Source organism: Telmatherina bonti (genome assembly GCF_933228915.1).
Source record: "Telmatherina bonti genome assembly, chromosome: 5".
Classification (NCBI taxonomy): domain Eukaryota; kingdom Metazoa; phylum Chordata; class Actinopteri; order Atheriniformes; family Telmatherinidae; genus Telmatherina; species Telmatherina bonti.
In genome coordinates, this window is record NC_136623.1 from 42118630 (window position 1) to 42136299 (window position 17670).

The window sequence follows — 17670 nt, forward strand, 5'->3', positions numbered from 1 at the left end:
GGATGGACGGACGGACAGTTAGACTGACAGACGGACAGACAGACAGTTAGACTGACGGACGGACAGACAGACAGTTAGACTGACGGACGGACAGACAGACAGTTAGACTGACGGACGGACGGACAGACAGTTAGACTGACGGACGGACAGACAGACAGTTAGACTGACGGACGGATGGACAGCTAGACTGACGGATGGACGGACGGACAGTTAGACTGACAGACGGACAGACAGACAGTTAGACTGACGGACGGACGGACAGACAGACAGACTGACGGACGGACGGACTGACTGACTGACGGACGGACGGACAGAGACTGACGGACGGACAGACAGACAGTTAGACTGACGGACGGACAGACAGTTAGACTGACGGACGGACGGACGGACAGTTAGACTGACGGACGGACAGACAGACAGTTAGACTGACAGACGGACAGACAGACAGTTATACTGACGGACGGACGGACAGACAGACAGACTGACGGACGGACAGACAGACAGTTAGACTGATGGACGGACAGACAGACAGTTAGACTGACGGACGGACAGACAGACAGTTAGACTGACGGACGGACGGACAGACAGACTGACGGACGGACGGACAGACAGACTGACGGACGGACAGACAGACAGTTAGACTGACGGACGGACAGACGGACAGTTAGACTGACGGACGGATGGACAGCTAGACTGACGGATGGACGGACGGACAGACAGACTGACGGACGGACGGACAGACAGACGGACGGACGGACAGTTAGACTGACGGACGGACGGACAGACAGTTAGACTGACGGACGGACGGACAGTTAGACTGACGGCCTGACATGTCCTGTAGGTTTCTGAGGGAGGGGTCGGCGACACCTTTGGGAGGTTACCTGTACGTTTACCTAGACAGGTTACCTGTATGGGTCACTGGGATGGGTCATGTAGACAGGTTACCGCTGAGTCACCTGGTTAGTTCAACCACCTTCAGCAGGTCATGTGGGGTCATTTGGAGGGGTTACCTTGACAACCCATCTGTGGGCGGTCCCAGTGATCTGACGGTTTCTCGTTCAGGTCTTCCCCAAGAAGCTGGTCTCTTTCTCCACCTGGATTGACCACACCCGTTGGGCTAGGAACACCTGGGCCATGGCCGCCATCATCATCCTCACCGTGGCGAACATTGTCGACATGGTGGGTGTCAGTGTTCCTTTGATGATGGCATGCTCGCCAGGACATGACATGACTACCTGACTGTGTCTCCTAAATCTGCAGCTAAGCTGTCTGCCTGCAGTCCCTGATCCTGGCAGCAGCACCATGGCTGGCGCCTCGTCCTCCTCATCCTCCTCGTCCTCCTCGTCCTCGCGCCGCTCCAGCCTCCAGGGTTGCCTGAACAACCCCAAATACTACAGCTACACGGCGGTGCTTGCTCTGATGGCCACCACCATGCTGGTCCAGGTCAGTCACATGGTCAAGCTGACGCTGATGCTGCTCATTACGGTGAGCACCGGCGTGGTGAACATCTACAGCTGGAGGGAAATGTTCGACCGCTACGACAGCGCTCGCTTTGAGGAGTACAGGTCAGTCGCCGGAGGAAGGCTGAAGGTCCTGAACACGAGTTTTGGTTTAACATGTTTATCTGTGCAGTTCCTTCCTGGTTCCGTCCAAGTTCACCATGACGGTGATGGTCTTCATGATGATGGTCAGCTTCTACTATTTCTCCAGACATGTAAGTTTACCCGTTTCTTCTCCACGAGCCTCCTCCCGCTTCCCGCTCCGTCTGTTTCTGCTGCATGTTTGTGCTCTGGTCAGGAAACTGGGGAGGAAATGGAAAGTGGCTTTTCCCTCTGAAGAGAGGTGTTGGTGGAAAGGTCTGACAACATGCATGAAATGAAATGAAATGAGCGCCTCCTGTTCCTCTGCATGCCATACCGTCACCGCCAGGAGTTCTTTCTACCTGGATTTCTTTAAATATCAGTGACTTTCAGATCCTATTGGTGATTTACTGTTCTTCAATTTTCATTCACCGTTTGGTGAATTTGAGCAACAGCAGCGAGTTAAGCACTAAAACACACGCAGGGCTTCGAACCATATCACTCCATTCCGCTTCCAGATGACTCCGCATGACTAACAGCAGTCCTGTTCCTTCCTGAAGGTGGAGAAGCTGGCCCGGACCCTTTTCCTGTGGAAGATAGAGGTCCACGAGCAGAAGGAGAAGGTGTATGAGATGAGGCGTTGGAACGAAGCTCTGGTGACTAACATGCTGCCTGAACACGTGGCTCGACACTTCCTGGGCTCCAAGAAAAGAGACGAGGTGAGAGGCTCTGACCTTCTCTACGTGCACACGACTTGTTGGGTCTCGGTTTTCGGCTAGAAGTTGTGGAGAATTCTCTGATGTCTTTCCAGCTCAACACCCATCTGCACATCTTTGTTCTCTAGTTTTCAGTCCTTCCCATCAGCCTGTTAGCATGTTTCACCTCATGCTGTTAGCAAGCTAACCACAACAAAGATCCACATCTGACTTAAACCGCCATGATCTGACCTCCATTACGCAACAGAGACGTCTGGACGTGTCGAGACGCCAAAGCTGCCGGTGGCGACGGAGGCCGTCACGCCTTCTGTTGCACCTCCATTGGCAACCTCCTGCCTCGACCCTCCAGACACATCTGTAGACAGACAGGCAACTCTAATAATATGATTACCTTTTATATAGATCATTTTATTTAGTGGAGTAGGATTTTGTATAAATTTCTGATATAATTTTTTTTTCTTTTCTTTATTTCTTTATTTATTGTTTTTGGAAAACGTCTGAATCCGATTGGTAAAACCAGTCGGAAACATATGGAAAGCATTTATCATAAATCTGGTTAAAAAGTTGAATAAATATTTGGTATGCATGATTTACATCGGTTTTGGGATACACTTCATCCCAGGATAGATCTCCAGCAAGTTTTCTGAATATAGACATATTATTTTTATAGAGTTTCCTGAAAGTAATTTTATCAGCAATTATATTTCTATTTTTGTCTTCTCTATGAGAAATTGAAAGATTGGAAAATGATCTGAAAAATCTACATATAGTGTACCAGTACTAAGAACTTTATCTCCTGAATTAGTTAGAATAGAAATTAGTTTGAATTCCATTCTAGATTGCGCCGTCTGTTGGCAGCAGATTGTAGTAGCTCTGACTTGCTATCTTGATTTTTTTTTTAAAAATACAAACTCTTCTCACATAGATATTACTTCAAGTTAGTTTTGTTTTTTCTGAGGATTTCATGCCGGTTCGGAGGGTGTGCTGCAAGGAAGATTTTTCTGCATATTTTTGGCTCTTTCAAGGCTTGTTATGATGAGTCTCCATGGCAACAAAAGACTTGTTTACAATCAGGATCAACTGATTAACCTCTCCCAAATCAGGATTATCAGCGAAACAACACATCAAATCCCGATGGAGTTGAAAAGAAAGAGAAGAGGATGCAGAGCGGGAGTGAGACAGAGGAGAAAGCGATGGAGATTTAAACCATTTCTCCCGACCGTCGTCATGGGTAATGTGAGATCGCTAGCTAACAAAACGGACGAGCTGGAGATGCTAACAAGGTCTCAGAAAGAATACAGAGAGTGCAGTATTATGTGCTTCACCGAGACATGGCTGCATGAACACATCCCTGACTGTAATGTGTCTGTACCGGGCTTTAAAACGGTCCGTGCAGACCGCAGTAGACAACACAGCGGAAAGCTAAAGGGTGGTGGAATTGCAGTGCTGGTTAACCAGCGTTGGTGTCATCCTGGACATGTTACTGTCAAGGAGAAGATATGCACAAGGGACATGGAACTGTTAGCTGTGAGCTTCCGTCCATATTATTTACCCAGAGAGTTTACCTGTGTTATTCTGGTAGCGGTTTATATAATACCTGGTACCGCACCAGACACAGCCTGTGATGTCATCAGCTCCGTCGTTGCTCGGCTACAAACACAGCATCCAAACTCATTCACGGCGATCTCCGGAGACTTCAACAACGTCTCCCTCTCTGCAACTCTACCAACATTCCAGCAGTTTGTCAGCTGCTCCACCAGAGAAAATAAGATGTTGGACTTATTTTATGCAAATATGAATAATGGATCCAGTTGTTCTGCCCTGCCTCCTTTAGGAAGATCTGACCATAATCTGGTTCTTCTCACCTCCACCTACAAGCCCATCGTTCAGCAGCAACCAGTCATCACAAAGACTATCAAAATCTGGTCTGCTGAAGCTGAAGATACTCTTAGAGGAGGCTTTGAGGCTACAGACTGGAACGTCCTCTGTGAACCTCATGGAGACGACATCAACGCCATGACTGAGTGTGTGACAGATTACATAAACTTCTGTGTGGACAGCATCGTCCCAACAAGAACAGTGAGGTGCTTCCCCAATAACAAACCCTGGATCACCAGTGACCTGAAAAAGCTGCTGAACATCAAAAAGAAAGCCTTCAGGGATGGAGACAGGGAGTTATTGCGGGCAACACAAAAACAACTCAAAACACAAACTAAGAAGTGCAAGGAGGACTACAGGAAGAAGTTAGAAAGTCAGCTCCAGCAGAATAACCTGAGGGATGTGTGGTCTGGAATGAAGAAGATCACCGGCTTCAAGTTAAAGGGGGACCAGCCTGATGGAGGTCTGGACAGAGCTAATGAGCTGAACATATTCTTCAACAGGTTCAGTTCACCCCCTACCTCCAGCCCAACAGACCACACACCCTCCATAAGCCCACTGCTTTCCTGTCACGCCTCCAATCTGTCACCCTGCAGCTCAGTCATGGACCAGAACACAGCTTCATCTCCCTCCACATCAGGACATCCTGAGACCTCCACCTTGTTTGTCTCCTGCAATCAGGTTTAGAAGCAACTTGAGAAACTGAACCAGAACAAGGCTGCAGGTCCAGATGGTGTCAGTCCCAGAGTTCTCAAGACCTGCTCAAAACAACTATGTCCGATTCTCCAGCACCTTTTCAACACCAGTCTGAGACAAAATAGAGTCCCAGTGCTGTGGAAAACCTCCTGCCTTGTTCCAGTGCCTAAAAAAACACAACCAGCTGAACCAAGTGACTACAGACCAGTTGCCCTGACATCTCACATCATGAAAGTCCTGGAGAGACTCTTACTGGCTCACCTCAACAAGCAAGTAAACACCTTTCAGGACCCATTCCAGTTTGCATATCGTAATGGACTTGGGGTTGAAGATGCCATCATATACCTGCTCCAGAGAGCACACTCTCATCTGGACCATTCAGGCAGCACTCTGAGGGTCATGTTCTTTCATTTCTCAGTGCTTTTAATACCATTCAGCCTGCTTTGTTATGTGAGAAGCTCCATAAATTCCAGGTGGATACCTCCACAACCACCTGGATCTATGACTACCTCACAAACAGACCCCAGTTTGTGAGACTGAAAGGTTGTGTGTCTGAGATGGAGGTCAGCAGCACTGGTGCACCACAAGGAACTGTACTCTGGCCATTCCTCTTCACTCTGTACACCTCAGACTTCCAGTACAACTCTGAGTCCTGTCATCTGCAGAAATACTCTGATGACTCTGCAGTTGTGGGGTGTATCAGGGATGGACAAGAAGCAGAGTACAGAGAACTGGTCAGTCAGTTTGTTAAATGGTGCGGTGACAATCATCTCATATTAAATAGCAGCAAAACAAAAGAGATGATTGTTGACTTCAGGAGGAAGAAGAATAAACAAAGCACTGTTTCCATCCTGGGAGAGGAGGTGGAGGTGGTGGAGGAATACAAGTATCTTGGAGTTCAGCTGGACAACAAACTGGACTGGAAATGCAACACTGACTACATCTACAAGAAAGGTCAGAGCAGACTGTACTTCTTAAGGAAGCTGAGATGGTTTAACGTCTGCACCAAGATGTTGCATATCTTCTATAAGTCTGTTGTGGAGAGTGCAGTCAGCTTTGCAGCATCTGCTGGGGTAGTAGCATCAGAACCAGAGACTTGAAGAGAATCAACAAACTGATCCAGAAAGCTGCTTCTGTGCTTGGAGTAACTCTGGAGCCGCTGGAGCTGATTGTCCAAAGAAGAATGCTGCACAAGCTGATGAAGATGATGGAGGATTCTTCACACCCTCTCCACAACACAGTGATGAAACAACAAAGTGTGTTCAGTGAGAGGCTTCTTCAGGTCCGATGTAAGACTGAAAGATACAGAAGATCATTCCTGCCAGCAGCCATCAGCCTCCAGAACAAGACCTCCTCTAGTTATTATTATTATATACTACAGTATTGAATTTCCCTGTGGGGATTAATAAAGTAGTTTTCATATTATTCCACCAAACTTTGCCGCGCTACTCCTCCAGTGGCATTCAGGTCACTTCAATCATTCACATCTCAAACCCTGCATCTCCTTCGGGAGATGTGCGCTTCGACTTTTGTCGTTTCAAATCTTTCTAGTTTTTTAGATATTTAGCATTTTGTAAAAAATAAATTCAGCCTTGTGATTGGATGATATCTAGAAAACTGTCTATCTGAGAGTCATTGTTATGATTTACTTGGACATGCAGTTGTTTAGATTTTCAAGAAGTTTTCTTCTGTTCTGTAGATCATTTTCTTTGTTCATGGGTCTTTTTCTTGTTAATTTCTTGTTAATGTGAATGCTCATGGGGGCGTTCACATTATTGAGATCCTGTTCAGACATTTTTATTATTATTCTGCCAAACTTTGCCGCGCTACTCCTCCTGCACCGTTCAGGTCACTTCAATTGTTCAGATCTTAAACTGTGCAGCTCCTTCAGGACATATGTGCTACGATTTTTATTTTTATTTTAAATCTTTGTAGTTTTTGAGATATTTAGCATTTTGTAAAAATAAATTCAGCCTTGTGATTTGATGAAAGTCCTTCCAACCAAATCCAGATTGGACCTTGCAAAAATTCAGCACAGTGATTGGTCAACAGGGTTTCAGAGCTCTGCACCGGTTTGCAGTGTTGAGTTCATCAAGTTCCCGTCCCCAGTGTCTTTCCTGCAAAATCTTTGAAAGGCTACTCCTCCTACACCGTTTGTCTCACTTCAACCATTCAAGTATCAAACTCTTCAGCCCATTCAGGAGATATGTTCTACCACTTTTAGTCTTTGTAACATTTAAACTTTTCAAGTTATGCAAGATTTTGTCAATGTATTTAAATCCGTTCCTGTGATTGGACGAAACGGAATTCGGCTCAGCAATTGGTCCATTTTGTGCACCAGTACACAGGTAGTTATTGGTATACAAGGCAAAGGTTCAAATCCAGCAACAAACATTGTCCACCATGATACTATGTCAGTTTTGCCCACAGAGAGCTGTGGACTCATCTGATCAAAGTGCTTTGGCTTTGGCTGCAAACTGTGCAGTTAAAGTGTTCACTGTCTGCACAAATAAGCTGTATCCTGTGCAATGTCTGTTCTCAAAAGTTGTGCAGTTAATATAAAAGGGTAAGTTCAATGTAAAAAAAAAAACGGCAGAAATAATAGTAAAATATTAGTTTTGTTTTTAAAATGCTTCAAATAAAACATTGCTCATGTTGAACAGTAGTCTTTAACTGATTACACAAGCTGTTCTAAATGGTTTTCTGCAATGATTAATGTAGTTTACTACTGACTTCGGAATTTTAGTTGTATTTACAAACTATTCAAAATGATCTTTAGCTTATTGACAGCAGTTCAACCTTTCACAGTTTTTGCAATTCTCCAGATTGTGTGCTACTTCACACATTTAAATCTTAAGCTCTGTTGCCGATTTCACACTGCAGGAAGTTTAAAAAAAAACCATTCACATTCCATGAGAAAAGATTTTTACGCTTGTGCAAGATGCAACCAAGACTTGTGCTGGTGTAGTGGTTAAAGGAATTTGCTCATGTTCAGGTGTTTGTGGGTTCGAATCCCAATGCAACACCTTAATAAATCAAGTTGGCTACAAGTGCTGCTTCTCCAAATAATTATGCATTTACATATCAATCATTCAGCATAAGTGGGCATTCACATTTGTTCTGCTGCAGGAAGAGCAATTTTCTATTTTTCATTTAATTTCAATTCATATTGTCAATTAGAGTTACGGATTTGTCTTAGTCTGGTCGGTTTGGTGATAAGAGGATAGAAGTAATTACTTTACAAGTTATTTTGGAACTCTAGTGAGTATGTTTCCCCTTTCAGGAGATATATATTATAGCCACCAAGAATATAGGCCATTTTACCGCCTTTATTTATAAATTCCAGCATATTGGCCATGCTGTTATTGAAATGATTAAAATCAGAATACGGTGGAAGGTAGACACATGAAATTATTGTTTTCTGCTCACTTCCAACCAATGTCAATTCAATAAAGATAGACGCAGTGTCCATATTTGGAGTTTCAAGTCTAAGGTCATTTCTGTTAATAAAGTGTCAGTTGTTTTGCACAAAAAGGGACACACCACCACCCAACCCAACCTACCTGTTGCAGTGAATGGCTGTACAATTCGGCAAGTCATATAGAGACTCTACATCATCTGATAATCAAGTCTCAATAAGATCAATAGCAGTGAGGGAAAAAAAGGTCATGGAACTCCGGGCCACGTCACAGATGACGCAGTCCAAAGATACAGAGAAAAAAACCTCATACACTTAACCACAAACTCAAAACAAGACACACAACGTCCAGGGAGGCGGTGAGTCATGTGGGACGGGACCGGGGGTGGTTGAGGAGGGGGACAGAGCGTCTATGAACATCTCTTCTTCCCTTCTCAGGGGGGGTTGCGTCGGCCCAAGGCCGCTGGGAAGCCAAATCCAGATATGATTGTTGTTTGGGCTCCAGGCAAGGAAAACAATTTGCCCTCGGCCTTGAGTCCACAGCTGATCTCAGGCGGCAGCTCCAGACAGCCGAATGGGGGGTCAATTTCCACCGATTCTAGCAGACATCTTCTCCATGTTGTTATCGATTCTGCGGACCAGCTCCGGGACCTCGGCCAAATGACCAGTTTGGGCCAGACTGGTATTCTGCTTACGGTCGAGTCCGGTCTGTGCACTGCTAACCCGGCACATACCGTTGCAGAATTCTGTCAGGCTGCCAGTTGTTGCCAGAATCTCACGGGTCTTCAGGTAGATCAGAACTCCACCAGTGCGAATCAGCAGAATCATGATCACCAATAATCCAAAGATGTAAAGATCCTCCACGCCCTCAGAGGACTGAACCGCCAGACACATCGGTCTCCATCTGGCCCATGAGTCCTGAACGTATCCAGCTGGAAGCGTCCCCTGAGGACATGCGGGCTCCCCTCTGCCCGATCTTCAGGATGAGAAAATTTGATGAATTGCATTGAGAGACCAGCCGATCAGATCCTTGATGTAAATTTGAGTAAAGAGTAAAGAGATGTAAAAAGAGGCTCCGAGTCAGACAGGACAAAGTTGCAGGCCAGAGTGGAAGGGAGGGGAGGAAACAGGAGCAAAAAGAAAAGTGTCCTCCTTCGCTGAGAGCAGGAGTGAAAAGCAGAGGTGTGAAGCCCCTCATTGGCTTTAAGTTTCTCTGCACCAATGCTTTCCAATCAGCAGTTTAATAGCATCAGCTTTTAAAAGATCAATTTCATTTTGGGTATATTGGAGGCTCACTTTAAGATCTTGATTTTCTCTCAAAAGATCATCAAGCCGTTTATTTGAAATGTCCAATATGAGCTTCATGAAATCTTTAGAGTTTTTCTGTTGTTGATGAAGGAGCTCAATAAAGTGCTGTTTTTGTACCTGAAGCATTTCTTGTACTTGGAACAGAGTAACATATCTTTCCTCATCAGATCTGAGATCAAACTTATTACCTTTGCGGTTCTTCATTACAAGCCCGGTGGTACTCTGAGTGTGAGATGGGCCCGAAGAGCCTTAGGCTAAAACAGCCTCTGGGCCTGGTGGTAGCTGGTGCGTCCTGAGCCAGGTGGTAGTTGGTGGATTCTGGGCCAGGTGGTAGTTGGTGGATCCTGGGCCAGGTGGTAGTTGGTGGATCCTGGGCCAGGTGGTAGTTGGTGGATCCTGGGCCAGGTGGTAGTTGGTGGATCCTGGGCCAGGTGGTAGTTGGTGGATCCTGGGCCAGGTGGTAGTTGGTGGATCCTGGGCCAGGTGGTAGTTGGTGGATCCTGGGCCAGGTGGTAGTTGGTGGATCCTGGGCCAGGTGGTAGTTGGTGGATCCTGGGCCAGGTGGTAGTTGGTGGATCCTGGGCCAGGTGGTAGTTGGTGGATCCTGGGCCAGGTGGTAGTTGGTGGATCCTGGGCCAGGTGGTAGTTGGTGGATCCTGGGCCAGGTGGTAGTTGGTGGATCCTGGGCCAGGTGGTAGCTGGTGGATTCTGGGCCAGGTGGTAGCTGGTGGATTCTGGGCCTGCTCAGCTCTGCTGCTGCATGCACAGGTAGATCCATAAACACTGCAGGACTTTACCTCCAGGTTTGGACATCACACATTCAGACAAGGTTGCTTGTTTTCCGTTGAACCTCTACCAACAAACCTAGCAGCTTTACCTTCATACTGACTGAGACACGTTGCTGTTTCCACACTCTTCTCCATGTTTAAGGCTCTTGGCTTCTCTTGGTGTCAGTTGTACATGCCACCCAAAAGCTTTCATTTATAGCTAGCTTGGCTAGAATATCTTTATGTAACCGACATATTTAAACCCTACATTTGAAGTGTGAAGAAAGACTATCAGTTACTGAACCTTTTTACAATGGAAAACTGGAAGATTAACCACTTTATTTCATAAAAGTTTATGCATTTCAAATAAACAATCATTTTTACCTTTTATGAACACACATCATATATAGTGTAACAAGCAGTTTGGTTTTATTTGGTATTTGATTAATTTGATTCAGATAAATGTTTTGGGAGAAGAAGTTGTGAAAACCAGAAAAACTACAAGCTTAACATGTGTTTGTTCTGAGCTGCCTGGTGCTGCTGCAGGGAGTCGTGAGTTTAACATAATATTTTACATGACAGCTCAGGCCAGAGCTCATATCTTTCAACCTTTTTTGCACTGATGTCACGGTTCAAAGTTGAGTCTGTCAAGAAGTCATGCAGAGCGTTTATTCTGACACAATATTCCCTCCATCAAGACCTTTCCAATGATGTATTTGTATAAGCCAACGCTTTTATTTTTTCACTTGACTGACAAAGGCCTTCAGGGAGCGCATACAAAACCAGATCTGCTAAAATCCCAGAGTGTGAGTAGTGATCTGCATGATTACTACTGTCTGAACCACGGTTTGCAGGGGATTTACTAAGACTGATGCGTAAATGGCGGCAGGTGCAAACGTGCTGCAGACTGTTTAAACCAGGGTTTTGTGTGTTTCCTGGTTTGCAGCATCATGTCTTTGGAGAGAGAACATGGCCTGCAGAACAGAAACATGACTGACACACTAATAAATGCTGCATGGAAGTAAATTTATGAAAAAGTTCATGCTGTCGGTAAAACGATGTGAACGTGGTATGAAGTAAAAGACGGTATGTAGACAGGGAAAGTAAGCACAGAAAATCGACACTAAAATGTCTTGAGATGAGGGTGGATGTACTGTCACCTCAAAGAAAGAAAACATGATGGAAATGACACAGTCTCTTGTTTATATTGAAGGCCTCATTTATTTTTACTGAGGATTTCATAAACTGACCCGCCTACAAGCCCGCCATCTGAAACTCTCCAGCTCACAGCTCGGAGAACGGAACACTGTTTTTCAAAATAAAAGCATCATGCACTGATCAGAGATATTCTGCACATGGATGCAATCATTTGCTCCTGTTACTCTCAGAAATCAACTACTAGAAAAGGGGAAGAAAACATGACAACATCGAGGTGAGAAACATCACAAGCAGGTATGCTGTGACCAGGTGTTTTCCAGGCGCGAAGGTGTTGGACATCCTGACCTGCTGGAAGAGTTCGCCCATGTCCAGAATGCGGTCATCCATGTTGGGTGCAGCGACATCCCCAACCAAACATCGGAGATCTCAAAGCACGATTTTATGATGCTTTTAAATCTTAAAAACAGCAGCAAAAATGTTTTTATCTCCGGACCGATTGCTCCATTCAGAAGAGGCAAGAGTCGCTTCAGCCGCACACTGAGCCTCAACACCTGGCTCCAGTAAGCATAACCAATGTTTAGCGCTGTTTTTATTGACCATTTTAATCTGTTCCTGAACCAACCATCCCTCCTTAGGATGGATGGTCTGCACCCATACAGGTTGGGCAGTCGGGTTTTAAAAGACGATATATTTTACTTCATCCATTGTTTTCAGGCTGATTGACTGAACCACACGACCCGTCTACCTGCTGGCCCGGACTCTTCTTCTGACCTGCTTTCCTCAGCTGGACATTCTCATTCAGTTCCCATCAGCTCCCCCTTGTGGTCTCTATTTTTTACCTCAGATTTTGTTTTCAAGTTCAAATACATGTCAGTCCAGCCCTAGTTTTTCCCATACTCACCCCGTTCCTGTCATCGTCACCAGTCGGAAATGTATTCAGTATTCCACAAAATTCTATCATCCAAATAATCTTTATACCATTAATACCAATACACCATCATCTGTTAAGATTGCAACAAGACTTCTTAAAATGGCTCTTTTAAATGTTAGGGCTCTTTCAAATAAATCTTTTATTATCAATGATTTAACTTGAGAAAATAATATCGACTGTCTCGTTTTAACTGAAACCTGGCTTGGCACTGACACTCCTATTACTCTCACCGATGCCTCACCACCCAATTTTAATTCCTCATTTTCAGTCAGGGATGGCAGAAAGGGTGCTGGAACTGCAGGAATTGTTCATAACTCAATTTTAACTAAAACAATTACTTTAAATAACTATACTAAATTTGAGCATTATGCATTTGTTTTTAGCAACCCACCAGTTTTATGCATGACTGTATACGGACCACCTCAGCCCCCTCTCTTTTATTCAAGAATTCGCTCATCTATAGCTACCATACTTGTTAAATACAACAATCTTTTAATTACTGGTGATTTTAACTTACATGTTGATAGGAGCTCAGAACTTTATGCAACACAGTTTTTAAATCTTTAGAACATTTAAGCAGCATGTCACGCAGCCTACTCACAACAGAGGACACACCATGGACCTGGTCATAACCCATGGTCTGGCTATCAGTGTGTCCTCTGTTGTTGGCCTGGCTGGGTCTGACCATTCTTCTGTATTTTTTAACATCACCAGCTTTACTCAGCAGGAGGCTTCGGTGCGACCTGTTAGGAAACTATACATTACTTCTGAAGTGGCTGCAATATTTTAAACCAAACTCCTGATTTTACCTGCATCCTGTGAGTCTAATGTGGATAATTTTAACAACAAAATTAAATCAGCAATCAGCCTTGTAGCTCCACTTAGAACTAAAACGATAAGATCCAGACCAACACCACCCTGGATAAATGAGGAAATCAGAGATCCTAAAAGAAGCTGCAGAAGAGCAGAGAGAAAATGAAGGAAAACTAAAATCAACTGTTCATGTGGACATTTTTAAGGAACATCTCAGTATCTACAATAAGACAGTTAAATGGGCGAGAACCATTTATTTTTCAAATCTCATTACAGTCAGTAAAAATAATCCAAAATTCCTTTTTAAGACAATCCACCTTCTATTTAACACAGATATTAAGGAGTCCTCCATGCAGCCATTGGACGCTGCATGTGAAGACTTTACAGACCACTTCAGGAGTAAGATCAATGCTATTAGATCCATGTAATGGTGATTTTAACAGATCTGAAGCATCGTTTTTATCTGAGGAAACCATGGAGAATTTTGGTTGATGCAAAGATGCTTGGAGTTTTGTCCCAGTTAGACCCAACATCCTGCTTTAGACCCATTTCCACATCGCTTTAAACACATTTATTCTTTTTTGATCCAGAGCTTTTAAATCTAGCAAAGTACTCTCTTCAGACGGGGGTGTTCCCATCTGCCCTGAAGACGGCGGTGATGAGACCCCTTCTGAAGAAGAATCACTTAGACCCAAACATTATGAGTAACTATAGACCCGCATCCAACTTACTGTTTGTAATCCCCTAACCAGTAGGGGCCGTTGAAAGATCATGATACAGTCTTCTGTCAAGACGTCATTTTTCTTTGTATGTTTGAAGGTCCCAAAAGAGACACAGCCCTTGTGGATAATAAACAGATTTATTTTTTATCAGATTAGCAATAATACCTTCATTGACACCAAAGCATTGCACTGATACCATATTACAATGTTATTGGCAGATCGGCAGGATGGACTGCCAGATCTGTTGTGTGCAGTAGTGTGGAAATATGAAACGTCTAACAGATTGTACAATGTATTTCATCTTAAAAACGACATCAAAATGGCCAAATTGTAAAATGATAGAAAAAGAAAAAATCAAAAATGAGTTTCTAAATAAACACAAGATTTTAGAAAAATATCCGTCTGGTTTTAGGATGAATCACAGCATGGAGACGCCCTTTTAAACATCGTTAGGGACCTTAAATGTAATTTAGACTCACCAAGACTTTCTGTTCTGGTTCTACTGGATCTTAGTGCCACCTTGGATTCAGTAGATTATTAAATTCTATTAAACCGAATGAAAAGTCTGGTGGTCTCAGGTACTGGTCTTAAATGGTTTTACTTCTATCTCACAGGCTGACAGTTTTTTGTAGGTAAGGATACATGCTGCTCAGGAACCTATAAAATAAAATGTGGGGTTTCTCAGGGATCATTTTCAGGCCGGATAGTTTTTAATCTCTACTTGTTTCCTCTTGAGCCTCTTCATCAGGAGACACGGCGTTGATGTCCACAGCTGTGCTGATGATATGCTGCTTTACATTGCCGTGTCTCCTGATGAGCTACTTAACACCCTTTTAAACTGTATTTCAGATATAAAGTCATGGATGGCAGAAAACTTTTTACAGCTCAACCAGGACAAGACTGGTTTTTATAATTGGTTCTGAAGACAAAAGGGAGAGATCAATGTGAGAAATCTGGGCGTTTTATTAGACTCTGAGCTGGATTTTATTCCACAATTCAGAAACACTAAAACAGGATTTTATTATCTAAAAACATCACCAATTTCTCTCTCCTGCCAGCACGTAGATGCTGATGCTTTCATTACTAGTAGAATAGATCACTGTAACTCCCTCCTCTCTGGTCTTCCAAAGAAGAGTACTTCCAGTTTGCAGAACTCAGCGCTACGAGTTCTGGACCAGAGGGCGGGAACACGTTACACATGTCTTAAAATCAATCCTGAAACAAGAGGAGCCAATGCAGCGACTTTAAGGTTCTTTTAGTTGTTAATAAATGTCTCAATGCTCTACTGCTGTAGCCCTCTTAAAAATATTTATTTCAGACTGTAGAGGCAGTAAATAAATATTGAAAATATGTTTAAATCAGTTAAAATGCATCCTCTAAGATAAGAATTGCCAGAAACACATTTTCCTTTTTTTTAAATGTATAAAACGTTCATAAACAGTTAAAAACCGTTATAAGCCAGCTTGTTGTTATTTATAATGGTTAAATACTATTTGTATTTTCCACAAATTTGTTTGAAATGTACATCTCCAAAGTGTGCTCTGTCCACAACCACGTTTAGTTCATTTTGGATTTTCTTCTATTGCATTGGTTGATGTAAGCCCAGAGTCCAATCAGACGATCTGAGCGAAGCCAGGTGAAAGCCTCGGCCTGTGGCATTCAGCTGCTGGCTTTGCCTAAAGGAGGCTGAGAAAAGTATACATCAAGAAGAAATGGTTAGAAAACGCCAGTGGATGCAGAGTCTACTTTCTTGTTCCGGTATATCCCTGTGAGGCGTGAGTACCTGATGGAAATTATTTTTGTGTTTTTATATATTGAAAGTGCATTGATGTATGATGCTCACCACGAGTTCGCATGTTAACATTTCAGCACGAGCTTAATGGCATTTTCATGCATTATGTATGTGAGCCAAGCTGATTCTGGAACCAACTAGAGACGTCTAATGGCCAGAGGATGGAGAGGAATTCTCTGGACATTTCTGCTGTAGCTCGATCAGTTGAGCCTCATCTGGGTGAACTCTATACTAACCCCTAACCCAACCACCTGCTGAGAGGAACCTGCATGGTGTCACACACGGCCTTAAACATCCATTTCACATGACCACAAGGATTTGTAAATACATTTAAGCATGTGCAATTTCCCTTATATGCTTGTATAGAAGTGAAGCAACCATTTTGTGTTTTGCGGTCACAACAAACCCCGGCCATGTGTCAGACATGCCACCATCGTTTACTACAGGATCATCAAAGGACTTTCTTTTTACCTGGCACCAGATCTGAACTTAGGGACAGTTGACATAACAATTCCATGTGAAGGAAAACTTTACAAACTTAATTTAGTTTTAATTATTTATTTTTACTTTAAATAATGTTATTCACTTTTTTCAACTTTTTCCCGTTGTAGCTAAACCTTTGTGTGTGTCCTAATTATATTGCTAAGGAACTACTGACTTTCATTTTAAAGGGTCACAAAGAGTTAACAGTTAATGTTCAGTAGTCCAGGAAAGACGTTAACAGAGTAAATAACCAAATTAGAATTGGAGGCACCGTCTTACTCCTAATTAAAACTGATCAGTAGGGCTGTGACGGTATGCTTTTGTCCCAATTCCATTCAATTCCAATCTTTTGGGTGCCGATTTGATTTAAATTGCAATTCTCACGATTCTTTGATGTTGCTGATTTTTGTAATTAAAAACAAAAAAAAATGTACAAAACTTTTTTTTTGCTCGTTTTTATTTTTTATTTCAATAAGGAAAAAAAAAGCCAGTAGCCAGACCATTCTGCTGCTATGATGCCCAAGAAGACAATTAAAAAGATCAATAAAAACAATGAAAATGAAAAGAAATTTCAATTGTAATAATTTTATTTGTTTGAATTTTTTTAACAAAAAAAATTATTTTAAAGATGTGAAGCAAAAATTGTCAAAGTTCAATTTTTCAATTCGATTTCCCCACCACTACTGATCAGTATCACTTTCTCCAGCTTACAGGTATCAGGTCTGTAGTGTAACATTTGCATTCTTAGTACGACCTGAAGTTACACTTTGGTGTCCAACTAGTGTATACATCCAACATTCTTTACATATTTTGGAATTTTGTCAGTATGAACACTTGCATTGCTAAAGGTTTAACAGAAAGCCAACTGGAAAGCGGTCTGCAACTGAACAACCTTGCTTGAACATGCCACATACTCTATGGTCCCGCACCACATGGCCACGACAGTCCAATCACTGTGGGACTGTCTTATGGGTCCAGTTATCATATTCTGGAAGCAAACTTACAATGATTTTCAGAATGGAACAGCTAGCAGGGGTTGGAAAGGTAACACTGAGTTGCAGGTATGGGAGGAGGAAAACAAAGGAGTGTCAGGCAAAAGAGGAAGGTAAGAGAAGGATCAAGTCAAAGCTAATCAAAAAAAACATTTTTTAGTATTCATGCAGACGAGATCCTTTAATGTAAGCAAGGAATTCTCATCCAGATCAGACAACAAGGCGACGGAGCGAGGTGAAATGGTTCCTGCTGAGGTTTCATACTTCCCTTTTATAGTACATGGTTTTATCAAGTAGAGTAGTGGTTATAATAAGAACTAATTATAATAATGATAACTAGAAATGGAAGCAGTTCTAACAGGATTCAAGCGCCCCATTACATTCCAAAGGCAGGTCTAGGTGAAGAAGGGAGGGAA

At 43.1% G+C, this 17670-nt stretch overlaps 1 protein-coding gene across 1 annotated transcript in view; it reads left to right on the forward strand.

Moving 5' to 3' along the window:
* adcy3a (adenylate cyclase 3a) overlaps nucleotides 1-17670 on the forward strand; it is a 273600-nt gene that overhangs the window by 200421 nt on the left and 55509 nt on the right. The window contains exons 13-16 of the mRNA XM_079239987.1: nucleotides 1063-1179; nucleotides 1261-1565; nucleotides 1633-1714; nucleotides 2141-2299. Of these exons, the coding sequence (XP_079096113.1) occupies nucleotides 1063-1179; nucleotides 1261-1565; nucleotides 1633-1714; nucleotides 2141-2299 (663 nt within the window). The remainder of the gene's footprint in view (nucleotides 1-1062; nucleotides 1180-1260; nucleotides 1566-1632; nucleotides 1715-2140; nucleotides 2300-17670) is intronic.